Here is a 25,150-nt window from a genome sequence, read left to right as displayed (position 1 = left end):
CTTTATTATACTTCCTATAACAATATCAGCTGTTTTCACCCTATACCACACCCGTAGACAAACAGTGGTGCCATATACATTTAAGATTCCTCTTAAGGAAGTGGTTCATTAAGGACGTGTGGTTCACTGGATCAAAGGTTTCCCAAGCCACACTTAAGAGCAAGGCAGACATGGAACTTTGACTTTAAAGTCTTTATTAAAACTGGGGTATCATATTTCCATATTTTGTATTGTGATAGCCCAATATTACTTGATGGGGGCCATTTAACCTGTACACCCAACATGAGTAGCAGGACATTTATAGTTCCACTGAAAAATGGGATCTCTTCATCAACACCAGTGGGGGAAGGGGTGCTGGCACAGCTCACAGCACTGTTGTATTCAAGTTTCTAGTGTACCCTTTGATTCTGGAGTTGTATGTTAAAATCAACAAATGGAGTGCAAACAAACCATTGTCCACCCTGCAGCACATTAACTCAATGATTTGTGAATCTGGCATGTCTTTCATCATTATGGCCTCTCCAAACAACTAATAGGCCAGCTGTTTGGAGAGTCAACAACACAAGTGGTGGACTTGCCCTAAATATTGAACTTGTCATACTGGATGAAAGCTAAATAATCAGTTGAAGTACTAGCCTTATTCAAAACTCGGATACTACCTTAAACGTTTATATGTTTATGTTTATGTTATATGTAAGTATTTATTTCAAAATGACCTGTGTATATTCACTAATATGACCCCTGATAATCCTCTGTCAAGTCCAACATTGACATCTGACATAAATCAATTTAATTTAATTTCAGTATGAAGTTTTTGTCAGACAAAATATCTGTACAATAAAAAGGTTTTTGGAAGTTAATCATTACATTTGTTTATGACATTTATTGCCATGTAACATGGAAAGGAAGTGTCTCCTCCTCGCACAGTGACATATGAGGTTCAGGTGGCTATAAAAGAATCAACTGTGAAGTCCACTTATCACTTTGCTACCTACCTTCATACTTTCCTGACACATTATCTGAAGGTAAGATGAGTTTTCTTGACATTTTAAGCTCAAATCTCATTCGAAATACTCTCCAAAAACTTAATTTGCAAAGACAAGATACAGATGAATGGTACTGGCATGTTTAACACTTGTATTTCTTCCTCTAGAAGAGACAGTCATCAAATTCCTCATGATGAAGGCTTCAGTTTTGCTCTGTCTTGCTTTTGCGTACATGACAGCAGCTGCAGGTAAGACTAAAGGTCGAATTATACTTCTCAACTCAGACATTTAGCTCTTTTGAGGCAGCATGCATAATTAACTTATCACTGGGAGTATCAGTTCATTAGTATATCTGCTCCATGTGTTTACAGTAGCGGCTGTTGAAGAAACACCAGGAGAGGTACAGAACTCTGTACCAGGTGAGTGGCAAACCTATAATTTGGAATGCTCTTAGGTCACTAGGAAATGTAAATACAGCTCGTATTTTGATTACTTTTTCCTGGTGTCCATTAGGGACGCACTCACATATGAATACATTATTCAGGAAAGCAGGTTTCGAATAACCTTAGCTTGATTATCATGCTTCCTGCTGTAGACCTATATACTGTGATGATATTTGATGATTTGAAATTCCCAATAGTTATTCAGCTCAATCCAGTTCAGATGGAGTACAAGAAAAACACAAATAAATGTGTTTCTCGTAAATAGCAACAGTTCAAACTGACTGGTCGTGTCCCACAGCTGGTTTAGGGGTGGTGGTGGGATTGAGATGGTTTGCAGTCTATTCAAACTTAGTTACGTAGAATCAAATAAATCAAACAGTCAAAAATGTTCATGTATTACTTTTATGTAATTACTGTTGTAAAGTAGTTATTCATGTTTCCCTAGCGAACTGCAGTAACATTAACACATCAAGAAACGTGAATGCTTCATTATTGGAATTTAGGATTATTCCCTTCAACTGAGGGATATTGTTCTATATATCTTTACTGTAAATAGTTTTTGTTTCCAATGCAGAACAGAATCTTTCGATTTAAAAAAACATTTTCTTTCAGTTTCTGATTGTTCAATGTCCCCCAGTTAAAAGGGGAAGGAGAGTTCAGGCAGTTCATAAAACTTAGTTTAGTAAAAAAAATAATAATAATTTAAAAATGAAAAAAGAGAGATGAAAAGTACAGTATGAGGATGTGGAAATGTATTTCATAATTAATTATATGCCAATATTAAATCCATTTGATGCTTTGAAGGCACAACAAATTGCATTGCCAATGAATATTAGGTTAGAAAACACATTTGGTCAATTTCATATGACTTTTTGCATAAACCACTCCCACTTCCAGTGTTCTAGTCGAATACAGATAGAGACAATTTAATGACGTCTCTGTGCACATCTAGTGTCCATCTTAAATATTGAAATGATCATTTTCTTTTCTAGATCTTACTTCATCAGTGTCAACAGAGGAAGCTCAAGACTTTGGAGCTGATGCACCAGCAGGTACTGTAATATTGCTCGTATCACAGCGATCTAGAAGGTCACAGGAGCAAAATGCAGTTTTTGTTGTTAAAAATGAGGTCAAGCTAGAATGATGGTTCCAGGTGTGTTCCAGATATGTTTTTTGTCTAGAAAAATACTCCATATTTGGTAAATAAATTAAAATATTCAGTTGACTGATCTACAACAAGTGTGAACTAACTGCCATTTTTTCCAACAAACTCTCCTTAACCATCAGTGATGGACGAAGTTCCAGAAAATGGTGAAGATGAGATTGATGCAGGTCAGTGCAAGTCTGCAAGTAGAACCAAGACAAATAATGTCAATAAGAAGTTGAAACTAACAAAACATTGATTCTGTATGCATAAAACTCAAAACAGACAAGGTAACACCATGCTGTTATCAGCTGGTGGGTATTTTAAAGTTTTGGTATCTAACAAAATGTCCATTTGTGTTGCCCAGCTGTACGGATGTTCTGTCCTCCTGGTTGGTTCAGACATGGATCACGCTGTTACCTCTATGTTAGCTCTCAGATGACCTGGATCAACGCTGAGGTACCAGCATTTGTTTAAATAAATAACAGCCCTTGTAAGCTTTGTTCTTCTTGTATTACGTAAACAAAAACAGTTATTATTTTTACTAAATAAACAAACTAAATTGTTCCGATCATTATCATTAGTGAATAAAGTGACAAGTACATGTGTATGACAAACAATGTGTTTAAGACGAATGACTGAATGATCGTTGTTTCCACTTGGCTGCCTCTGTGTAGAAACACTGTGTAAACCAGCAAGCGGCACTCACATCTGTGCAAAACCCAGATGAATACCGCTACCTGCAAAGTCTGGCTCAAGTGGCTGGCAAATCAATAGCTTGGCTGGGTGGATTTTATTTCCAGGTCAGTCATTCAATTCAGATTATCTCAGATGATTCTGTTTCTATTCTATTTACTGTGAATTTTTTTTTTGATGTCTAATCTAATTTAAACAAACATAGTCTACCGTATGTAAACAGATGATTATTTTGATGGTCATCGTAAAAGTCTGTGTTCATTCCTCTAGAGAAAACTTAACTTCTCAAACTAACTTGCTAATAGGGCTCATGGCTGTGGATTGACAGGACAGGTTTCTTCTACACCAACTGGCTCTCCCCGGCCAGCACCACTCACTACCAATGCATATTCATGCGCTCAACTGGTGAGTAAGACTAGCCATGGCTTCAGTAACTGTTAAGTTGTTGGTTTATCTTTTTGTAAATTTGATATAAGGCACCCTACAGTAATTCGCTTTATTCTTTCTTTCATTCATTCATTCATTCATTCATTCATTCATTCATTCATTTATTCATTTATTGCAGGTGGCTGGTCAAATACTAACTGTGCAACTTCCTTACCATTTTTCTGTGTTCGAGACCTAAATTCTTGTAACTGAAGACCTAAGAATGGGTCGTGGATCACATGTTCAGTACAAGTACATCAGAACCAATAACTTCAGCTTTGTGGTGGAAAATATGTGAATGAAAACTAAATAATCTGTGTGTATAGACTATTAACAATCAGTATAATAAACACCGTGGGTTGATATTAACAAACAGTATAATCACTAGGATATTCATGATAACAACCTATTAAAACTACTATACTTCTACAAAATGATTTACACTACTGATATGAAATAAATTAGGTGCACTCCATGTTTAAACATGTATTAAGTCTGGGCACAGTGATGTGTGGGGAGTAACTATCCACAGGATGGCTGCAGAAACCCTCTGCCTGCCAGCTGAAGGCCAAGGAGGCCCTCCCTGTCCTACTGCAAACTCACTTATCTTAAGCTCGGCACATTTTAGGCTCCCCTGTCTCACTGCACTAATTCTAGTCCTGAATGGGCACATTTCTAACCATGGGTGGCTTCAGAGTATGCCTGGTGCAGGAGGTAAAGCCTCAGCTATAAGGGGGAGGCACTGATAACTGACCAAAGATGACACAAAACATTTCCAGGCTCTTAATACTCCAATTAAAAAGCCACATATACTGTATCCTATGGGGAGGGACATAGATGATTTAGAGTGACAAGAGGGTCTCTTCAGATGTATAAAAAAGAATGCAAAACTCTGTAACGCCAGTATAGTCTCGCGACTTGTTCAGGTTTATGCTGTTGGTATTGCACTGGCAAAATAAATCTTTTTTGATCCACACCCTGCCAGACTTCTGTAGTTTTTGAAGATTTTTCCTGGACAACCAAGAACAAAGACTTTTATTCAGATCAGAAAAGATGAGTGTTTACACTATCACAAACCTACAAATCAGACACGACAGCTTCAATAATAACTCCCACCTTAAAAGCAGCATCATTGATTACTAAACCTGAACCGGCATGGGAAACTTCATCACCAAACCAGATAGCAATGCAGACAACAGATGTACCTACAACTGACAGTTCAAATGCAACAGTCACCCACAGCAACCTCTTGAGATCACCTATTACAAACTCAACTCCAATAAGGTTTGTAAGTACAAAGTTTAACATTTAGAACAACCCCATCGACAACTACTGGACTACATAATACAAATGATACATCTACAGTTACACTTGTACCTCAAAATATAAATAAAATCACAGCCATAACTGTACGTACCACAACTAAAATACCATCTTCTTTGGCTGCCAATCCTTCATCCTCTTCAACCTCACTGCAAACTACAAATCACTATATGGATCCACAACCTCAACAGAAGATGCAACTACAAAATCATATCTACAACATCAACGAAAAGCTCAGCAACTCTCAACCTATGTAAATACCACAATAATGGCACCTTCAGCAACATCCAAATCTCTCCCCCAAGTGTTCCATTCTTGCCAGTACAAGTCTGTCTGCAATAATAAAACACAATCTCCAACTGTTCCTGTCACCACCATAAAAGCACCTACAACTCCATCTAGTGCCATGACTTCTGCTGCAGATCCAACAACAAATCCCATTAAAACCAATGAATCAAAAAACACAATAAAAGCCACAACCATAAAAATAAACTCTTCAAATACAACAGCGTTTTCAACAACCAAAACCTCATCTTCAACATCTACATCTTTAATCAAACTTCAAAAAGCAACAGCAAATCCAACTACATCACATACAACTCTGTCTCCAATACCTGTTATTCAGTCCTCAACTATAACTTTGATGATGACTAACCATGGTTACAACAGATATACCTCAGCTTGAAAGATTCACTTTAAAAGCTTTGTCTTCAACAACCATAGCGGCTACCATTACAGCAAGACCTTCAGATACATCTTAGGGCTCTGCTACAATTATGAATGCTGCCCCTGATGCTTAGAACTATGATTCAATCACTTCCCGAACTGGCTTCTCTAACCACCAGCAGCACAGCTACATCTATACAATCCAAAGCTGAGTTATGTTTATGTTAGTGTAAAGCAGTACTGAATCTATTTCAGTTCCCGTTTTTAATGTTATAGAAATTAATGTATTCTCTTGTAACTTTTAGACTGGGAAGCGTTATAATCTACATTAGACTAGTGTTTTGCACCTAAACAAACACAGTTATTTTTCCAGGCAATGCTTAAGGCCAGACATGGGCTACTTTTATTTCTGATGCTTCATATATTTATGACACAAGATGGCCAAGCCACAGAATATAAGGCAGGACAGTCCATTTCATACAACTCTGTGCACCTTGAGAACATTGCAGACATAAAACAGCCTTTTGTTGGCACAGAGAAAGGGCAGCTAGCTGGGAAACTGAATACATACACTACTGTTCAAAAGTTTGGAATCACTGAGACATGTCCTCGTTTGTGAAAATAGTTTTTTTACTTTTCACATAAATAACATCAAATTCATCAGAAAATAGTAAAAGACATAAAAGTTTTCAGTGACGTTCAGTTTCAGTTAATTCTAGTGCAGTGTTTCTAGCGTCCCAGCGATTTCTCCTTGTGTATTGATTTTAATGAACCCTGCTTTTGCTTTCTCCCTATTCGATTAATCTGCATGATCTTTAAACTGCCTTCCTGTGTACCGAACCCCGACCTGACCTACACCAAACCCTGTAGTCGCCTTCTCCTTGTTGGATTTGTTTGCCTGCCTTTGGACTGTCAATCTGTATATCGAACTCTGCTAGTAAAAGTTACTGCTTACTCCTTACCCCTGTGTCCAGGGATGGATTACCGAATGGGCCTACCGGGCCCAGGGGCCCATGAGCTCAGGGGGGCCCCTAAGCCAGAGCCTCTGCGTGAAGTCGCTGTTATGTATCTCTTATTTGTTGGCTTTATTTGAGTGTACATGCGCTGTGTTCGAAAATGTGTGTGTGCACTGTAAATCCTGTTGAGGTACAGGTGAATTTAGTTATTGTGCTGTTGTGGGGGGGCTTTTACATGTCCAGGCCCAGGGGCCCATGGTTTCATAATCCGTCTATGCCTGTGTCCTAGTCGTGCGATTGAGTTCTGTTGTCTGTCACTACACCGTGAGTTACATTGTTGGGTTACTTGAGTACCTGCATTAGTGGGTTTGATTATGAATGATGGTTTGAAATGGTCAGAAAGAAAGAGCTTTCTTCAGAAACTAGCTTTACTGTTTACGAAATTAAGGCTATTCTAAGACATTTCCAAGAAACTAAAGATGTCATAATTTGAAGACGTGAGAGGCCCTGGTGCACAAATGTGCAGGAAAGTGAAACCAACAGTCATTAGTTTCAGAAACAGTTGGCAGTTGTATTAAACAATACCTGCAATACACCAATATCATCTTCAACAGTGAAGAATGGACTCTGGAATGTTCGCTGTCAATGCAATGCCTCAAAGAAAAGGCCATACCTGAGAGTTGCCAATGAAAGTCAAAGATTCAAATGGCCAAAACAACACAAACACTGGATGAGTGTTTTAAGTTATTGGTGTTTATATCACAGAGAAGAAAAATTGTGAGGCGCAGAACACATGAAAAGATGCTGGAGGAGTGCTTGATGCCATCTGTCAGGGACATTGGAGGAAATGTGATGGTCTGGGGAAAAGGTGGGCAATGTGTACGGAGTAAGGGATCTTAAAGAAGGAAGGCTTTCTATTTTCCAATGGCATGCCAAACCCTGTGCATGGCATGACTGGAGTCAGTTTCATCCTACAAGAGGGAAATTTGACCCATACCGACTGGTATTCTGTCTGTAATGGATTCAACGGTGCAGTGACACAATCTCAAGCCTATTGAGCTGTTGTGGGTGCATCATGACTGTATGAAATGAAATGTTTTCCAATCAAGCCAATCCGACTTCTGGGAGGTGCTTCAGAAATTATGGTGTGAAATTCTTTAGACTACCTCAACGAATTGACAACTAGAATGCCAACAATCCTGCAAGGCTGTAGTTGATTGTAATAGGAAGCTTCAAAACTGTGATTCCAAAGTTTTCAATGTAACATATATTACTCCAACTGGCTTCGACTTTGAAAAACCTTTATTGAAAAACCATCAAAAAACAATCAAATCAAATCAACCTACAACACACGCCTACCAGAGTCCCTAATGGTAACTATTTCTTGAACCATTCTTTGAACTATTACTTTTTCCGAAAAAATGAGCTGGGGTTGCACCATTATTACAGTCCCCTAATTTTGTCCTTAGCAATTCATTTTCTTCTGAAATTATTCACCTGCAGCTTACAGACATAAATAGACATTAACATGGGCACTTTTTACTCATACTGTCAATTTGACATTGAAAAAATGTAATTGTGCTACAACATAGTCCAACTGTCTTTTTCCATTGTTTGCACAGTAAGTGGACATTTTGTCCACCCCCTGTATTTTAGAGGTCTGACTTAAACACGGGTGGCATAACTGCTCATCTGGATAGTGAACAATGAGCCCTCGGTCGAATGCCTCCTTCACATTAGAATTAAGCTTTTAAAAAGGGACAGGCATGTTTCTGCAGTACGTGGTTCTGAGTGAAGCTCTTTCCACAGCGCGTGCAGAGGAAGGGCCTCACATCACTGTGGATCCTCTCATGCATCCTGAGATTGCAGATGAGGCCAAACCTTTTTCCACAGGTGCTGCACCTATGTGGCTTCTCCCCAGTATGGGTGATGTGATGTACAGTCAGATTGCTCTTAGAAGTGAACGACTTCCCACATAGTGTGCACCTGAAGGGTCGCCCAGGAGAGGTCTTTTGGTGAGTCTGTAGATGCCGCTTAAACTCTTCTGTGGTGCTGAAAACCTTGTTGCATTGTGTGCAAGTGAATGAATCAACACGGGGTTCATCAGAGGCTGAATGCAGGTGTTCTTCTGTGGGCTGAACAGGAATAGCAGACAGCATGTCCAGTGACGGTAACACAGACGCTGGAACCCTGGGAGCCACGGGTCGGAGGCTCCTCCACACCCTTACCTGACCGAACTCATCAGTGTGTCGGGTGCTGTTTTTCCGGGGGAGCCCCCGTTTGCAATGCACCGTGTCATCCCCAGGCTCTTCCAGCGGCTCAGTCTCCACAATCACGCCGTGTGGCGAGTAGTAAGCGTCAGGGTGGGATGAGAGCCCATCTGGATAGCCGTCCCACTCTGATGACAACGTCCCTGAGATGTCTTCTGTAATGGGGAAGGATTCTGGGCAGTCATCCTGCAATAACAACAACACATTAATCCTCCATATTGTGAAATCACCTGTTTTCAAATCTACCTGGATGCTGAAACCACAAGTTGGATCAATCTAACTGATAACATACTATTTATATTTGCCCTCTGTGTGATCAGGACCCTGTTCTTCCTTTGTAAATAATAGCTTTAGCTGAGTATAATGAAATGAAAAGCGAGAAATGAAAAGATTTGGCATGTTACCAGATTATCCTGTCTGAGTGGTTTAATGTTGGAGTTGTTGTGAGGGCAACACATTATTGGGCTCAAACCTGCATACATTTCTTTATAAGTGGTGAAAATAGACTATGTTTAGGCTGCATTTTCTAAACACAAACTCCCAACAGGTATGCCCTTTCCAACAACAGAAAACTCAGCACTGGGTACTTAGTCTTCTTAAAAATGTTTATAAGCTTTCCTTCCCTTAATTCTAATTTATATCAACTATGGTGCTTGTGTATTATTTATATTTTCGTTTAAATTGTATCATACATAGGTTATACCTAACGTCATACAATATACCTGTTTTTTTTAATGTTATTTCTGTATTTATTCTGTAAAGCACCTTGGATTATAGTACGGTGCTGAATGAATGCATTTATTATTCTAATTATTATTATTATGGAGGTAGTGTCAGGACACGTTCATCCAAGGATAGAATAGATGAGGATTGTTGTTTAACTACGTATATATTATGACATATTAGGCTACAATATACTACCAGGATCCTGGCCTTCTTAGAAAGTACTGATCTGAAACAAAGTGACCAACCTCGCTCTTCACAGCACTTAGTGAGATAGCTTGCCCATCCAAAGCAGGTAGACAACTGGCTGATTGTGAGGGGTCTCTTTCTCGCTCCAAAAAACTCACTGAGAAGACAGCATGTGGAAATAAGACAGGTTTAATATGTGTTCTCGAATAGAATGAAACTCACACTGTTCATTTGTAGCTCATTCAGTAGCACCACTCATGAATTTAGAAGCTATTCAGAGGAACTCACCTTTCCCCATTGGATCTGACTCTCCACGAACCTGAAGTTCAACAGACACATCTAGAGTGCTGTTTGTATGGCATGCGTTAGGCCTACGTACTGCTCGCAGTTCGCGCCCCATCAACACCAATGAGGTCCTGAGCGCCTCATTCTCTTCGCGTAAAGCTGAGGAGCGTCTGTCAAATACTTTCAGAATATCTATCATAGCCGCTTTCGCAACCCCCTCAATGATGCCGACGATCTCCGCTTCAAATTCGCCTGAAAACATTACAGCATTTAGACGTTTATAACTTTGTATAAGAAGTTACAGCTCTTTTCAGATATTTTGTGAACTTAAACAAAGGGGCAGGATGTTCTGCGTCTCTTATTGAGAACTCAAAGCCCTTCTCTACCAATACGTTAATGGAACTCCTTTCTTCTTCTGATGTTACGTTTATGGACCAAACCAGTGTTCTTCTTCGTCTCTTTCTATTGCTTAGCTGTATTACCGAAAACTAGCTGTATTACCGCCATCTACTGGGCTGAGGTTGGACCATGTTTGGGGATTTATGAACAGCATTAATGATATAACTGTGATAAAATTGAGAAACACATTACATTCTTATTTTATCAACCAGCTGATTTCTAAAACTGCATTCAGGGGCACTAGCGTCATTCACAGTGAACGTGTTGGTAAGGCTTTTATTTTGACGACTCCCTGACACGGAAGTACTGATACAGCAGTTGCTGAAGATTTGCCATCATTCATGGATGGGCTCTACGAGTGGGACAAAAAATATATTGTTTGTTTGTAAGAAATCCATCATTTGTCAAAAAAAATGACGCATGTTGGATTTCAAACCCAGATAGCCGGTATTATAGAGGATCTTGCCAATGCCGCTGTTGCAGACATTTGTAAAGTTGTGGAGAATGGCTACGCTATTTTACACTTACAAATATCTCAAAGTCGCAAACAAAATGACGCTTTAAAGAGAAAGATACAGTTGCTTGAGGTTGAGAGGGATTTTACATCGAAATACAATCGGGATAGTCCTTCATCAGTTAATCAGACTTGTAAAGTAACTGTAAAGAAATCGTCGAGGAAGAGAGCAAAGGCAGTGGGTAAGTTTGAGGCGACTCGATGATGAGATGATACTTACAAGAGCCTGGTGTCTGTTTTGATGGATGCGTAAAATTCATGTTACAAGTAAAAAGGTGGTCTTGTGAAATTATCTTTCTTATTTGTTAAAACAAAACCGTTTGGATTAATAGCTACTATGTGGAATAGTAGCTTTGACGTATTGTGCCTTTTGGTTTAGAAAAATGAAGTAAGCATTACTTTTACAAGCCGTTTTTAAATGTTTTTATTTCATTTTTAATAGACTATCCTGAACATGAAGCTGTCGAAGTTCATCAAATTGATGGAATACCAGGGTTCAACAGCGAAGACGCCAGAAAAATACATGTATGTAAAAGCTAAGGACTAATTCTTAAATGAATGTGAAAAGTGGTTGGAGAGTGATTTAAAAAAATAAATAAATAAAACCTAGATCTGAAGGTTTGTTGGCTGAAAGAAAATAGAGGTTAATGTTTTAATTTATTGTCTTCGGCTATAGTCCAGTAGATGATTTTAATTTGTATGAATCTCATGTTGTGTTTTGTGTTAGTCTGGTCACACAGGGGGTGTGTCTCCAGATGTCATTATAGTAAAAGAAGAAAGATTAGCAGATATGGCAAACTGCACACAAGTGGATGACCTGGAAGGTAAACAAATGCAGAAAGAGATACAAATGTATTGCAGATATTTTTTCCCCTATATATTCTCAGAATTTAACTGATTTCCTTGCTGTGCTACAGTGCTAAAAACTGGAGATCGGTCGGTGGATGCTCAGCACAGCACAGCAGACATGCTGCAGCAAATGTTGGAATGCAGAATCTTGGAGGTCTGTCAGACAAGGATATCCCTGTCCGCAGTTACATTGTTTCTGTGAATACCTGTGCCAGTATGGGCTTACACACACTCACAGCGTTCGATTTGTGTCTTATGTTTGACACTGGCGACTAGAAAAACAACTGCCATTATCAGCAGTAATGTTTGAAATATGCTAAGGAATACATGGTTTTGTTTGTGTTACGTTGTAAAGTCTTGCTTGAAAGTAAATGGAAGTATCATGTTTAAATGGACAGAAGTTATTGAATGTGCACATTGTATCTCGGTGTTAAGTTGTTTGTGTTGCCTGACCTGTATTACAGAGTACTGACATTGACAGAGGTGAACGTATCAAGGACGAGAACCTGGATGCTTATATCAAAGACGATGATGACCCCCAAATATTTGAAGGTATGGCGACAAATAAGAATGACCTGCCATTTTCATAGTTAGACCCCAGGCAGTCACACGTTTTGGATGTACTTTGATAGCTTAGCCTTGATGACAGGATGCTGGTTATCTATTAAATAGGTAGCATATAGCATATAAACAATCTCTGGATTGTAAAAGTCATATCTTTGGGTTGTTCTTTCCTCCACAAACCACAGAATCAGGAACGCAAGATGACAAGAGGTCCACTCTTTCAGAAACACAGTCAACACATGACGGAGCATCGACGCCTTATGCAGGCAGCCTTGACACCATCAACCAGACTTCTTCATCAAACCCCGATCATGAGACGGACCCTTTCAACAATTTCCATCCTGTCAACTCTGTGTTCCATGATGCAAATAGCTCCAACTGTTCCTACACTTCAGCATCAGACCCACACCAAGAGAAGATATATCATGCTGACAGTTTCAGACACACAAAACCTGGAAGTGGAGCCTGTGAAACATTCATGGTTGGTGAAATGCCCTCACACAGTGCTGTTTCCACCACTCTGGAGTACAACAGCACTCAGCAGAGACTTCGTAAACAGTGGTTTGTGTGTAAGACATGTGGCAAGGTCTGCTCAAGTGGCAGTAGCCTGTTGGAGCACCAGCTAGTGCACTCTGGAGAGCGATGCTTCATTTGTCCTCTTTGTGGTAAAAGCTTCACCCAGGCTTCCAGCCTCAAAAAGCACCAGAGCATTCACACAGGGGAGAAACCTTTCCGGTGTTCACACTGCGGGAAGCACTTCTCAGATTCCAGCAACCTCCGAAAGCACGTCAGCATTCATACGGGAGAAAGACCCTTCCGCTGTAGTCAGTGCGGAAAAACATTTAACCAGTCATCCAACCTTAAAACACACATGAAGATTCACACAGGTGAAAAACCCTTCAGCTGTGAGAGCTGTGGTCAGGTATTTGCCTATAAGATAAGCTTAGTCAATCACCAGCTCAAGATCTGCCTGGGTGAGCAGAACTTGATGGGACATATGCACTTGGATCCTATGGAGAAAAGACTGGATTGCAGTGTATAATTCACTTTCAAAATGAAAGAGAGATAAATGTCTGATGAATTTGTAATATGTGAGTCTGTGAAAAGGTATTTTAGTATGTTTGGTAGATGATTTTAGGCACAGAGTTAATTTGGTGTGTTTGTAATATGCTTGTTTCTGGGTTTCATGAACAGTGACTCTCTTTCCACTCTCTTGAAAGAAGTTTGCTGGTTGAGAGGTATAGAAACAGACCCTGATGAATCCTAATGCATCACATAAAGTTTAACACTAAAAATTATTATTATTATTATTATTAATTGCTTAATGTACTTATTAAGTCTCCTAAAATGTCACATTGTATCAAGTATTGAGTTATGTATTATTATTGAATGTGTATGAGTATGTCAAATTATACTGCCACGTAACTGTGTTGTAATGGAAACATTGCCTCAAGATTACTAGGTATAACATTAAAAATGATCAAGGATACGGTTGGTGATTTTCAGAACAGCTGTGATGGGGAATAACTGATAAGGTGTAAGCTATGGGTTTCAAAACGCTAAGAGTATCACAGTAAACATTTTCTCACAGTTGCAACATATTGATATTAATATCATACATTGCTTTAAGTGATTTTATTGCCTCAAATTTAGCATACAAGCTGCATAGCGGGTAATTGGAATGTTTTACATTTTTATATTTGTGACGCTGCCAAATGAGCAATGAAACAAAGAGGATGGAAAATCCATCTTCCTGGAGAGAATTACACAGCATTCAATCAGTCTAACCTTTTGGGAATATTCTGGGTCCCGGTAAGCAGTAGGGAGCTACAGCTCAGTGGCCCAACAGGAGAATAATTGTTTATCAAATGCACATAACATATAGTGCCCCTATAGTTACAATGAGATAGGTCAATGTTTTTTTTTTACACTATGTTTACTAAATATGTGTACAGATTAACACAGAAGATTTATTTTCCCTAAATTCCATTTTTGCCCAGTTTGTTAAAGTATAGTAGGGGAGAACGGGGTTGGTTGTCACACTCATTATATCTCGCCACCAGAAGGCAATGCCTCCAGAATTTAGGTATGGAAATTTCCAGAATTGGGATGAGAGCTCACCTACATAGTCTTCTCTGGAGTAAGACAGCTGAACTTGGCGTGAGAGGACTTTTTGTGTTTTTCATGTCAAAATGAAAATATTCAGCTCAGTATTTTTCTTCTAGGCTTTTACACAATGGGTTTATAACAAAACAATTGTTACCCTTAAAAAGTGTGATGGGAAAGCTATAGTTTAGATTGTTGTTAGCTAGCTAACTAGTTGTAAGATGGTTGTTAGCCTGGATCCTAGCAAGAAATTCCATTTGGGGTTGGTTGTCACGTTCTCTTTGGGGTTGGTTGTCACATAGGCCTATTTGTTTTGTTCATGTTGTTATATAGGCTGGCCTAAAGATGTGTTTCCTGTTCATGTTCCTTGCTCATTTTGTGTTAAGATGCGTTAAGCTATGTATTTGTCAACTTGTCAATGCAATTCAAATTTCAAATTTAGTTCTGCCTTCTTTTTAAGATTTTTCCCATTAAAATAACATTGTGACAAACAACCCCATAGTGTGTGACAACCTTGGGTTGGTTGTCACAACGTGTCAGAGTGTCTTTGTTAGTTAATTACCCCTTTGTTACAATAAATTGGAAAATGAGAGGGATACACATTTCAAGCCAACACATTAGGCTTCAAATTAATGTAGGACTGACTCTTGAAATATGTTTTGATGATGAGCAATTCACACTAGAGTAAAAAGTGTGACAACCAACCCCGTTCTCCCCTACGCGGTTGGTTTTAATTTGTGCTTTTATTTTGATGTTTTAAAGTGCTCAACCGGAAATGCTTCAGTGGTTCCTTCAAATGTGTGTTTACATTCTACAGCTGACATCGGTGGACAGTAGCCTCAGTTGAAAGCAAATGTCCTCCCCAATGTCTAACCTTATTGACGTCCACGCCCAGATAGCCTCTATAATGGAGGTCTTGGCCAACGCGGCAGTGTCCGAAATCTGCAAAGTAGTGGATGATGGATACGCAGCTTTGCGCCTTGAAATTTCAAAGAGTCAAGACGAGATCGACACCCTGAAGAAAAAACTGCACATGACGAGACTTCGTTGTCGGCGCGTATGTTCGGAGAGGCATGGAGCACAGGGATATGGTTTAGGAAGGCTTTCATCACCTGGTATCCATGTGCGTGGCAGAACATTGAACCCCATTCGAAGCTTCCGTAAGTTGCCCATATTTTGTTGTGATGATATGATTTTAGTAAACTGACCCATAGCTGTGATGCGTGGTCATGGTGTGTTTAGCCCAATGCAATATTTGTGGGCCTATGTGCATTTGAATTTGATGTGTTTTTAGTTTGTAGGGTATCTGGAGACCAAATGGGAGAGATTAAAACTCCCTGGAAAGTGGGTTTGGTGCATCTAAAAGACTGTGCCTGTTTTCCTAAATAGTGCTAGGTAAAAGTAATGCTTTAAGACTGCTTATTAAAACTAGTGGTATTATTTTTGATTTACAGAGAATAGTAACAATTCAAAACCAGAAGTGGAATATGGTTGTTCCGTCTCACAAAATCAGGGTGATCGTCAGAAACAGTCCTCGCATAGTAATATGAGTACACATGGCCAGCAGCAGGTGGGAGATTTAAAGGTAAGCAACTCTTATTTAACTAAAAGGGACAAAAATTAAGTTGTTATTGTATGTCTAATGTCAACTTACTACATTTTAGTTACCAGGTGTAAGTAAACAGGCAACAGTCAAGGCCGAAGATAACATTGCAGATTTTACCACATCCAGTCTATCAAGAGGTAGGCTACGTACAAAAATGGAAAAATGCATCTTGTCACTCAGAAATTCATTACACGTATATAAAAATGTTTTTGTGTCTATGTCCATTGTCACTCCTTCATTCCGTCATGTAATTTCTTTCTGGTGCATTTTGTTTTGTGTAATGCTGTGATAGATGATGACAATGGTGGCAGTGTCAATTCATCAGAAGGAGTCATAACAGAGGAGATGACACCCCTTCTGAGATCAGACTCCGACAGGACCAGTCCCACTCATCCTCAACCTCACACCTGGAAGCACAACAGAGAGGCAGAGGAGGAGACAGAAGATGAGTCCCAGCTCAGGACTTGGCAAGAAGCTGGTCAGCCAGTAGAAAATCCTTTACTGTGGGCCCAGGAACAGAGGAAGCCAGGCGCTAATATTAACACACCAAATGCAAATTTGGACCATGTGACCTTTTCCAGAAATAGGGGCACTTCTGATAGTGCCACAAACTGTCTGCTCTCAGCTGGTTCTATAGACTGGGAGCCAGATTTGGTACTTGTTGATTCAGTGCCTATTAAACTAGAGACAGACATGAGTTCAGACTGGAACATAACAGACCATGGGAATATAATCAATAACAGCACAAGTGCCTCCAATATAACATGCCCTCCGTTAAATCACAGGAGTGAAATGCCCACCACATCACCTCACCACTTGACTCAAGCTCACCAGGTAAACCAGGCTGAAAGACTTCATCAGCTTGGCAGGGCTTCATCAGGGAGCACTGCCAACCCACCTTTCCGCTGCGGGTCATGTGGGAAAGTCTTTCTCCAGATGGCACACCTCAAGAGGCACGAACGTGTGCACACAGGCGAAAAGCCATTTAGCTGCCTTCGCTGCGGAAAGCGCTTCTCACACCGCCACCAGCTCACAAACCACGTGCGTGTCCACACAGGTGAGAAGCCTTTTCGCTGTATCCACTGTGGCCGCCACTTCACGCAGTCCAGTCACATGAAGAGGCACCTGAGCATCCACACAGGCCAGACAAGGTCCCACAGTTGTTCCTCTTGTGGGAGATGGTATACCACTCAGGGCAGCCTCATCAGGCACCAGAGGGCAGGCTGTAGTTTCATGAGCTAGCAGTGTTGTCAATCACCAGTTTTTCCGGCTGTGCCTCTAGCCCAGCCCCAAGATCTTTTACATCTCTTTTGGTCTGTCACGTTTTATCCTTGTTGAGGATTGCGTTAAAGGAACAGTCCGTGATGCTACTGAAAGATTGTTGATATTTCCGCTCAACAAGCCGTTAATGCTGCTGAGGCATGATCTGAGCAACTTTCTTTGTTTCCCGATGACAGAGCCAGGACTGTACAGGAGGTTTTTGTAGCACACAACCAGAACATACAGCTAGCAGACTGTGTGGAGCAATTTGATGAATTTGACAATGCATTTATTGGATAAGAATCACAGACTCTACCTTGAGGTATCAAATTGGAGAGCCTGGGTTTTTCCTCACTGCAAATCACTGCAATAATGTCTAACCCATGTAGAGATTTTTTACTTAGTTTTTCCTTTTTTAGTTGAGAAAGAAATGAATTTTATGTAAAAAAAAATAATTGGTGTTCTCTTGTTCTATTTCTTTATAGGAGATGGTAGATTATGTCACAATTGAAAAGAGATTAATAAAATGTTGCCTTTGAATTCAGTTTGTATTTTCATTTTGGACTTCCTAGGATTCTGGAACTCTGTAGGTAGAAAAATTACTACACTACAATAGCAACATTAGGTCATGTTCAGTTACCAGGGAGTTTGAGTAATATGGACTCTATCAGTATGTAAAATGTGCAGTTTTTGTACTGCTTCACATCAGTGTACAGCCACCACATCCACAAACTATAGTTCCCTAAATCTCTAACTCAAAATATGTTACCTTTTAGTCTATTCTTGCCAGAAATGGTATCCTTCAAGGTAACACACTTTTCTTAGGACGCAAACTATCTTGTTATTTCACTAAGGCCTGATTTCTAGCTCATTCTCTAACTTTATGCACTTCATGTCTTATTACGCACCGCTATGTGTCTAGTCACTTAAGGGACAACTTAACATGGACATGCACATGGACAACTTAACATGGAACATGGACATCCAAAGAAACAAAAGCAACGGTGAACAAAATGGCTGCCCCCCATAATGGTGGGGCAGCCATTTCTAAAAACCACACAGGGAGGCAAGCCACCATTATCCCAGGAACAGTCCGTATTAGCTGACTGGCCACCATTATCACAGGAATAGTCAATAAGACTGACCTAAACAAAGATAATGGTGAAAGATCTTGGAAGGCTAGAGAAGTTACACAAGAAAGAGGTGGGAAAAGAACCCCCATAGGGCATGGCCAATGGTTATTGGATAGACCAGACTGTGACATACAGGAAAGGACAGGAGGAGCCAGATCTCTATTAAAGAGATCTGCTGCTTCTTCCTGGTGTCGGTAAGCTTTTGCAAGAGATCATATGAGATGCTCCATGGACCAGCTCAGTAGTAGTTAACTGCTCTGAAATAAAGCGTTCAGTATCTTCACAACCTGTTTGCCTTGGGAAGTTATTTGGGACATTTTCATCTCCACAACAGGATCCCACATTCAATTCGATTAAATAAAATGCATCTGTATGTCGTCTTTATGTAGACTTTTTTCATCGTCTTTATATAGACCCATTATGATTAAAAAATATGTTTTCTGCTAACAGCAAAAAAGAATGGACTACAAAGCAAGTCACTTAGCTAATGTGTCTAAACAGCTGATCTGTTTTTCAACCCAAAAGCTGGGTTGAGGCTGTTGGCTCATTTTGTTGGGTTAAATTCTGAGTTGTTTTCTGTAACCCAGCCACTGGGTTAGTGGTTAAAGACGGTGCCCCTTCCTCTCCTCTCCACCAGATGTCACATAATCTAATCTAATGCTTAGCCTCGATTAGAGCAAACATAAAACTTGTTGAATGCCATATTAGTGTGTCATCCTGATGTGAAAAATCCATTGTCTGAAGTCTTTCTGCCTAACTTGTTTTATTTGACTGTGTAGGCTACCTGTCATGTTAATACTAGCCTAGATAATCGTTTGTTTAGCTGAGCTGTTAGGAGAAGGTGTGACTATCAACTCAGACGAAGTATTGTATTTCAATATAAACTAGCATAAGGTTTGAAGTTGCTGAGTGAAATAACCCATCTGGCTGCTGGTTTAAATAGCAATGTTAACCCAACTGGATGCATGGGCTAGGTTGACCCAGCGTTGGGCTGATTCTAATAACCCAGCGACTGGGTTAAAATAATAACCCATTTTGCTAGGTTTAAAATAACCCATTGTTGTGTTGGTTCAATTTTGGTTGTTTTCACCCCCACATTTTTTTGGAGGGTGAGTGACAACCATGAAACAAGAGCTGGTCGAATTCTCTAAATGCTTAGGAAAGGAGCTTCAATGCTTCCTTTCTTATCTCCTTTACCATAGGGTAGAATGGAGCATCCTTACAAAGGGGAAAGTATTGCCCCACAATTCCTGGCAACATCAACCCAATCAACAACTGATCGAAATGACCCACATCAATGACACCACCCTTGAAGTGTAGTCGGATTGTCGTAGCACCGCAAGTCCTTATGAAGGTAGCCTACTTCACATCTTTCCTTGACCTCATGACGTTTTCTATCAATCAAGGAAAAGTGTTAGGATAGGACAGACTATCCGATTGCAGCCCAGAGGCATGTTCAATCTCAAAATGGTGTGATCTTGTTGCTACAGTTTCCGGGTCGAATAATATATTTCCTGGGAAGGGTGTGAAATGCATAGACATATATGTCTATGGTGAAATGGGTTTGAGGTAGCCTGAAACAACCGGAAAGGGAACAACCGGAAGTGACGCTAAGCGATCGCGTTGTAAGGCAACTCGATGAAAACAAACGGTCAAAATCAGTGTTTTACATTTCCTTGTAGCAGTTCCAAGCTAAATAATTAAATAAACTTAGCAAAGGACAGCTTCACGGTTGCCAGGTTTTGACAGCTGTTTTCACCGAATTGTCAAGCCACTGCCGGATATGACGTCATATACAGCAGACGATGCCCCAATAGAGAATTGTTAAATGTAATGTTGTGTAAATAAAAGTTATATTTTTAAGTTATATCGGAAAAAAATTAGAGTATATGCACGGGTTTTGATGAGCACATAACTCACTTAATCTGCCACTGCTTTTAAGATGGAGCTGAGCAAAGGCACATAGCCCACTAAGGGAGTGTATGGGATCGTCTTTTAGGATATACGTGGTAAAAAAAAATGCGAAGCCTTTGCGTCACCATTGAGACCACCTCCCAGCACTGGCTAGAATTAACGAAAAAAAACAGCAGCTAACCTTTCCCATTTCAACTATTATCTTTATTCTTTATTTTTGTAATCTTCCATAAGGAATTTGTTTTGAAGGCTGACAGAGACAACAATGTCTCACTCTATGGATTTTCAGACGCAAATAGCCTCTATTATGGAGGTTCTAGCCAACGCAGCCGTGGCAGAAATATGTAAAGTTGTTGACGATGGCTATGCCGTCGTTCAATTGGAGATGTCTCAGAACCACAAAGAGAACGAATTTCTGAAGAGAAAGCTAAAACTGATGGAGCTTCAGATTGCCAAACTTCGTGCAGAACGAAGATGTCAAGACGGGGCCCTTCTGAATCGATTCCATGGTGTGCAATTACTGGGCAGACAAAACAGAGAGAGGGCTACTTCAGGTAGGCTACCGCGAGTGATCTTGCATAATACATTGTAGTAGCCTAAAATATGTAGGCCTATTTAATCTTAGGTGAAGCGCTGGATCATGAGTTTAAATGCAGTTATCACGGCCCACCGAATACAAATTGTGTGGGTATTTATATAATCACTTTCGTTTTGGTCATTGTGATGTACCGCAGAGTCAACGATTGAAAGTGAGTACATGGGTAATAGGCATACTATACTTATGTGTAATCAAAGCAATAGCCTTAATTCATAATCCATTATTTGTCCCGGCAAAGTGGGAGAGTGATAGAATCAATACCTTTTGTGAAACACAGTTCCATTCCTGAGCATTGAGGTTGCCAGATAAACAGTCAAAGATTCACGGCTGATACCAACTGTGAATGAAGTAAGGTTTAGGCCCTAAAGCTTAGATAATGTGGCACTGAATTATCCATTTTTTACTATACCCAGTCTACACTGTATTGACTTCCTTGAGCATATGTTTGTATGTATGCATCAGTTATTATAAAATGTCAAGTTCTAGCTGTGGTTGACTGTGTCTGCTTCCTTTGGGATCTGACTCTGACAGGAAAAATTCTAACAGTTATGGCATTTGTTTTTCCTAATTGTCTTGATCAGCGGCAGGTTTGTCTGTGAAGGGTCGCATCAGGAGTTTGGATGTTCGTGCTCATAGGCCACCTACAGAAGCGCCGATAGAAAAGTCCTCACGTGTAGTTGACAGCAATAAAGTCGGGGTAAGTGAGAGGTCCCTCCTATGAGCTTCTTCTGACACTCTTTTTATCTGTGAATTTGATTGTGCGTTACAAGACAGTGCACTCATTAAACAGAGATGCAGAAAAATACGAGTGTGTTTGATCATTTTACTCCTAGCCAGATGATATGGAGGAGGGAGAGCCAGATCTGCTGATCATCAAAGAGGAAAAGCAAGAGGAACCAAAGAGCCTTGATCAAGAGAATGGCAATGAAGGTAAGGAGTTTAATGCAGAACATTTAAAAACTTGGAACAAACATCTAAAGCCAAAATGATGCCTTTGGTCTACTGTAATTCTACTTGTTTATACAGATCAGAGTGGCATGAGACAATGTGCATGATTTCCCAAAGCCCTCATTGGGAACACGTTTTCTCTCTTTGCAGAAACAGCTCCATGTCTCCAAAGTGCCTATGATGTTGATGCACACTTCCTGCCTTCTGCAGTCCCTGTAGAGCCCAGGACCAGACATTCAGATGTGGAGGTCAGTGGATCAGACTCCCTCCACAAGTCAGAGGCTGAGTCTGAAGGGCTAAAGCACAGTCTGCAGCACACTGGATCTGAGCACAGTACTAAAAGACTGAATCATTCAAACACTGCTCAACTAGTCCATAACTGTCCAAGTCCTTTGGCATTCCCTTTAAATAAAGAGTGGACAGATTTGGGAGTCATTGCTTCATCTCTTTGTCAAGCCACTGAAACAGGCACCTCGTGTCCCACGGAAAGACCAGCCGGAGTAGGCGATGGTTATAGCATAAGTAGCCCTTGTTCTTCAGCTTCTGAAATGCAGCCTGATGTGATTGTGGTTGAGCCTGAAACATCAGGGCACTCTGTGCAGAGCAGTGTCAGTTGGAGGCAGAAGGTGTTGTCCGGTCATGAGAAAAGGACAGAAATCAGGCCGGGAATTAACAGTAAAGCACAAGATTTTGTAAATGCTAGCGTACAGCAGTGTCATGACACACGTAGAGAGAACATGACGCAGCCACAGTATGTTTCTACTAGCTCCTCCTTGGATCAAAGCCATCCTCAGGGTTCTGGGCTTTGTCCTGTAATGACCACAACAGTAGGTGAGCGTGTGGAGGGGAATTTGAAAAATTTCATCCAGTCAAAAGAAAGGTATCACAATCTAGTTGTTGAAGCTCAGGCCAGAGATGTGCCTCTCAGTGATATTAGAAGCACCTTTACTCTGCCACGTCCATTTGGGTGCTCGGTATGCCAGAAGAAGTTTGTAACAGAAAAGGACTTGAAGAAACACCAGGCCATCCACAGGAGGGCAAAGGCCTTCCCTTGCTCGCTGTGTGGGAAGAGTTTTGTGAGCGCAAGTCAGCTACATATGCACAAGAATGTCCATACAGGGGATAAGCCATACAGTTGTCAACTGTGCTGGCGAAGGTTCTCTCATCCCAGCAACCTTAAGAGACACCAAAAGCAAGTGCATTAGTACTGTATCAGTAGAGCATTTATAACACTGTGTTTTTTATTTCCTTTATAACATTATTTATGCATTGTTTTCTGTGGGATATATTAATTAAAGACACATTTAAGTGATTGCTGTAAATATGTTTTTAGATTTTATATAAATAAAGCATAAAGTTTGCTTCTGATTAAGTTTTATCTGTTGCATTTCTATGTTACAAATCACACAAGCACCGATTTAGGTTGTGTCTGAATATGTATGCTGGGCCTTTAAATCTCTAATGAATATATCCTTAACCATGCACAGGCTGATCACTCTGGTGTGCCATGTTTGGGGATTTGGAGGGGGAGTCACTGTGATGACTTTAAATTCATTTTTTGAGAGTATCTGGACAATTTGCAATATTAACCTAATCCTATTAACCTTAACGAACATGTTTGGAATAGGGCACAGCAACAAATAAGCTTTCCATACAATACTGTATAAATAAGATGGTTATTTCTGATAAATGTTCAAGGTATACTGCATGTTATCATCTTGGGTTGGATGTAGCATAATGATACTTCATTTTTTTCATTGATTCACAACATCATTTTTCTTTTTCCAGGATAAAGTCCTGGATGATAGGAAGACCATAACCAAACCAATTAAACAAGAGAATACAGAAGAGACAGTAGGCATCAGTGAAGGTTCTAATCAACCAGGAGTCAGTTCAGAAGGTGAGTGTGGGGTAAAATTACTACCTGGGACATCAAACAGTATTTTTGACAGATGGCAGTGAAATAATATATGTATATATACAGTGTATATGTTTTGGAACACACCAGTAATGACATGAAATCTATTTCAGCAGAAGTCTGCCATGTTGTTGAGGTCAACTTACCAGACAAAGCCATCCAACCAGAAAGTAGCAAAAATGGCATGAGGCAAAGACCGCAACTTGCAGGCTCTAGGGCTCTCTCCATGTCACAGCACAGTCACTCTGACTGGCCTTCTTGTTCCGCGGGGCCTAGTCTAGACCGCTCGTCATTCCACCACAGCAGCAGCCATGGCCACGTCCATGGAACCATGGGTGAGCTAAGCCCAGGACATTCCGACGAAAAGCCAGATGTCATAATAATAGACCCAACTCCGGTTAATGAGGAGCCGAACACGCAGCCCCAGTGGCTCAGTGATGCACGGATGCAAAGAGCAAACAAACAACCTCAGTTCTCTAGACAGGAATACGCTGACGCAGCTATACAAGGGCTGCGAGATGAAAGAAAGGGCTGTAACCCACCTGCCCAAAGGGAGGGGGTAAATGTCTTTGATTCAGAGTCCTATGCAATGGATATAAACACGCTCGGGACTTACAGTGATCTGTGTGCTGGCCTTGATAATTCATCTGGTGGATCACAGGGGCAGCATCTTCCCTGGGTGCTATCAAACTCAGAAGACAATGCCACCTCTTCTACCATGCACTCACAAAGGAGGGGCAGGTCTTTCAGCTGCACTCTGTGTGGCAAGCGCTACATGACTGTCAAACAACTCAAAGTGCACCAGAAGGTCCATGCAGGGGAGAAGCCCTACAGTTGCATACAGTGTGGCAAGCGATTCATCCAGCTGTACAGCCTTAAACGGCACCATAGAGTGCACACTGGGGAGAAGCCTTTCCGCTGTGTGCAGTGTGGAAAGCAATTTGCTCACTCCAGCAACCTCAAAGTTCATCAGACTGTCCACACAGGCGAAAAGAACTTCCATTGTGCTCAGTGTGGGAAAAACTTCTCTTTCTTGAGTAATCTTATCCGACATCAGGCCATTCATGAAGCAAAATAACTATTATTTCCCATTACTTGCATTTATATTAGTTTATTCAGCTTATTCAAATCATGGAAATAGCAATGTTGTAAGGAATAATAACATTTTTAAAATTGTATTTATGTGTGACTGCAAAGAATAAAGCTTGTCGAAAGTTGTAGTCTACTTTCCTTT

At 40.4% G+C, this 25,150-nt stretch overlaps 5 protein-coding genes across 9 annotated transcripts; 4 read left to right on the top strand and 1 right to left on the bottom strand.

The window, feature by feature from the left end:
- Positions 1 to 926: 926 nt before the first annotated feature.
- On the top strand, positions 927 to 4,671 carry LOC122130937 (ladderlectin-like). 2 transcript variants are annotated; one of them, XM_042705801.1, is made up of 9 exons: positions 927 to 1,025; positions 1,154 to 1,234; positions 1,358 to 1,405; positions 2,422 to 2,481; positions 2,717 to 2,761; positions 2,941 to 3,032; positions 3,251 to 3,376; positions 3,575 to 3,674; positions 3,835 to 4,671. In XM_042705801.1, the coding sequence occupies exons 2-9, from the start codon at positions 1,177 to 1,179 to the stop codon at positions 3,906 to 3,908; spliced, it is 603 nt and encodes a 200-aa protein (XP_042561735.1). In that variant the 5' UTR covers positions 927 to 1,025; positions 1,154 to 1,176; the 3' UTR covers positions 3,909 to 4,671. The 2 variants fall into 2 exon arrangements, with proteins under 2 accessions (XP_042561735.1, XP_042561734.1); XM_042705800.1 differs by having other exon boundaries at positions 1,154 to 1,246.
- A 3,711-nt stretch (positions 4,672 to 8,382) lies between these two features.
- LOC122130938 (zinc finger protein Gfi-1b-like) lies at positions 8,383 to 10,673 on the bottom strand. Its single transcript, XM_042705802.1, has 3 exons — positions 10,111 to 10,673; positions 9,882 to 9,979; positions 8,383 to 9,096 (listed from the first exon to the last, which is right to left on the bottom strand). Exons 1-3 carry the CDS (start codon positions 10,367 to 10,369, stop codon positions 8,383 to 8,385), a joined length of 1,071 nt encoding a protein of 356 aa, XP_042561736.1. The 5' UTR covers positions 10,370 to 10,673.
- Positions 10,674 to 10,807: 134 nt separating this feature from the next.
- On the top strand, positions 10,808 to 13,922 carry si:dkey-56e3.3 (zinc finger protein 324B). The gene is made up of 6 exons (XM_042705798.1): positions 10,808 to 11,202; positions 11,463 to 11,545; positions 11,748 to 11,844; positions 11,938 to 12,023; positions 12,334 to 12,421; positions 12,619 to 13,922. The coding sequence occupies exons 1-6, from the start codon at positions 10,920 to 10,922 to the stop codon at positions 13,473 to 13,475; spliced, it is 1,494 nt and encodes a 497-aa protein (XP_042561732.1). The 5' UTR covers positions 10,808 to 10,919; the 3' UTR covers positions 13,476 to 13,922.
- Positions 13,923 to 15,267: 1,345 nt separating this feature from the next.
- Positions 15,268 to 18,824, top strand: LOC122130936 (zinc finger and SCAN domain-containing protein 21-like). The gene is made up of 4 exons (XM_042705799.1): positions 15,268 to 15,699; positions 15,994 to 16,124; positions 16,204 to 16,282; positions 16,438 to 18,824. Exons 1-4 carry the CDS (start codon positions 15,393 to 15,395, stop codon positions 17,385 to 17,387), a joined length of 1,467 nt encoding a protein of 488 aa, XP_042561733.1. The 5' UTR covers positions 15,268 to 15,392; the 3' UTR covers positions 17,388 to 18,824.
- Positions 18,825 to 20,534: 1,710 nt separating this feature from the next.
- On the top strand, positions 20,535 to 25,141 carry LOC122130932 (zinc finger protein 768-like). Of its 4 annotated transcripts, none has more exons than XR_006151976.1 (6): positions 20,535 to 21,006; positions 21,632 to 21,747; positions 21,884 to 21,980; positions 22,149 to 23,190; positions 23,787 to 23,898; positions 24,030 to 24,164. XR_006151976.1 is itself a non-coding variant. In XM_042705792.1 (6 exons), exons 1-6 carry the CDS (start codon positions 20,718 to 20,720, stop codon positions 24,992 to 24,994), a joined length of 1,674 nt encoding a protein of 557 aa, XP_042561726.1. In that variant the 5' UTR covers positions 20,555 to 20,717; the 3' UTR covers positions 24,995 to 25,141. The 4 variants fall into 4 exon arrangements, 2 of the variants coding, with proteins under 2 accessions (XP_042561726.1, XP_042561725.1); XR_006151977.1 differs by having other exon boundaries at positions 20,536 to 21,006; positions 24,033 to 24,141; XM_042705792.1 differs by having other exon boundaries at positions 20,555 to 21,006; positions 22,149 to 22,246; positions 24,033 to 25,141.
- Positions 25,142 to 25,150: the final 9 nt, after the last annotated feature.

Source organism: Clupea harengus, unplaced genomic scaffold (genome assembly GCF_900700415.2).
Source record: "Clupea harengus unplaced genomic scaffold, Ch_v2.0.2, whole genome shotgun sequence".
Classification (NCBI taxonomy): Eukaryota; Metazoa; Chordata; class Actinopteri; order Clupeiformes; family Clupeidae; genus Clupea; species Clupea harengus.
The sequence above is the reverse complement of the archived record's forward strand: the minus strand, read 5'-3'. Positions and strand labels throughout refer to the sequence as shown.

Coding starts and splice junctions, on each gene's coding strand:
- LOC122130936 (XM_042705799.1), top strand. CDS start 15,393: ATGTCCTCCCCAATGTCTAACCTTATTGACGTCCACGCCCAGATAGCC. Junction 15,700..15,993: donor GAACCCCATTCGAAGCTTCC/GTAAGTTGCCCA, acceptor TTTGATTTACAG/AGAATAGTAACAATTCAAAA. Junction 16,125..16,203: donor AGCAGGTGGGAGATTTAAAG/GTAAGCAACTCT, acceptor ACTACATTTTAG/TTACCAGGTGTAAGTAAACA.
- LOC122130932 (XM_042705791.1), top strand. CDS start 20,718: ATGTCTCACTCTATGGATTTTCAGACGCAAATAGCCTCTATTATGGAG. Junction 21,981..22,148: donor TCAAGAGAATGGCAATGAAG/GTAAGGAGTTTA, acceptor CTCTCTTTGCAG/AAACAGCTCCATGTCTCCAA. Junction 23,899..24,029: donor ACCAGGAGTCAGTTCAGAAG/GTGAGTGTGGGG, acceptor AATCTATTTCAG/CAGAAGTCTGCCATGTTGTT.
- si:dkey-56e3.3 (XM_042705798.1), top strand. CDS start 10,920: ATGACGCATGTTGGATTTCAAACCCAGATAGCCGGTATTATAGAGGAT. Junction 11,546..11,747: donor AAGACGCCAGAAAAATACAT/GTATGTAAAAGC, acceptor GTTTTGTGTTAG/TCTGGTCACACAGGGGGTGT. Junction 11,845..11,937: donor ACAAGTGGATGACCTGGAAG/GTAAACAAATGC, acceptor GCTGTGCTACAG/TGCTAAAAACTGGAGATCGG.
- LOC122130937 (XM_042705800.1), top strand. CDS start 1,177: ATGATGAAGGCTTCAGTTTTGCTCTGTCTTGCTTTTGCGTACATGACA. Junction 1,406..2,421: donor GGTACAGAACTCTGTACCAG/GTGAGTGGCAAA, acceptor TTTCTTTTCTAG/ATCTTACTTCATCAGTGTCA. Junction 2,762..2,940: donor TGAAGATGAGATTGATGCAG/GTCAGTGCAAGT, acceptor TGTGTTGCCCAG/CTGTACGGATGTTCTGTCCT.
- LOC122130938 (XM_042705802.1), bottom strand. CDS start 10,369: ATGTTTTCAGGCGAATTTGAAGCGGAGATCGTCGGCATCATTGAGGGG. Junction 9,980..10,110: donor GTCAGATCCAATGGGGAAAG/GTGAGTTCCTCT, acceptor CTGTCTTCTCAG/TGAGTTTTTTGGAGCGAGAA. Junction 9,097..9,881: donor TAAGTGCTGTGAAGAGCGAG/GTTGGTCACTTT, acceptor TTGTTATTGCAG/GATGACTGCCCAGAATCCTT.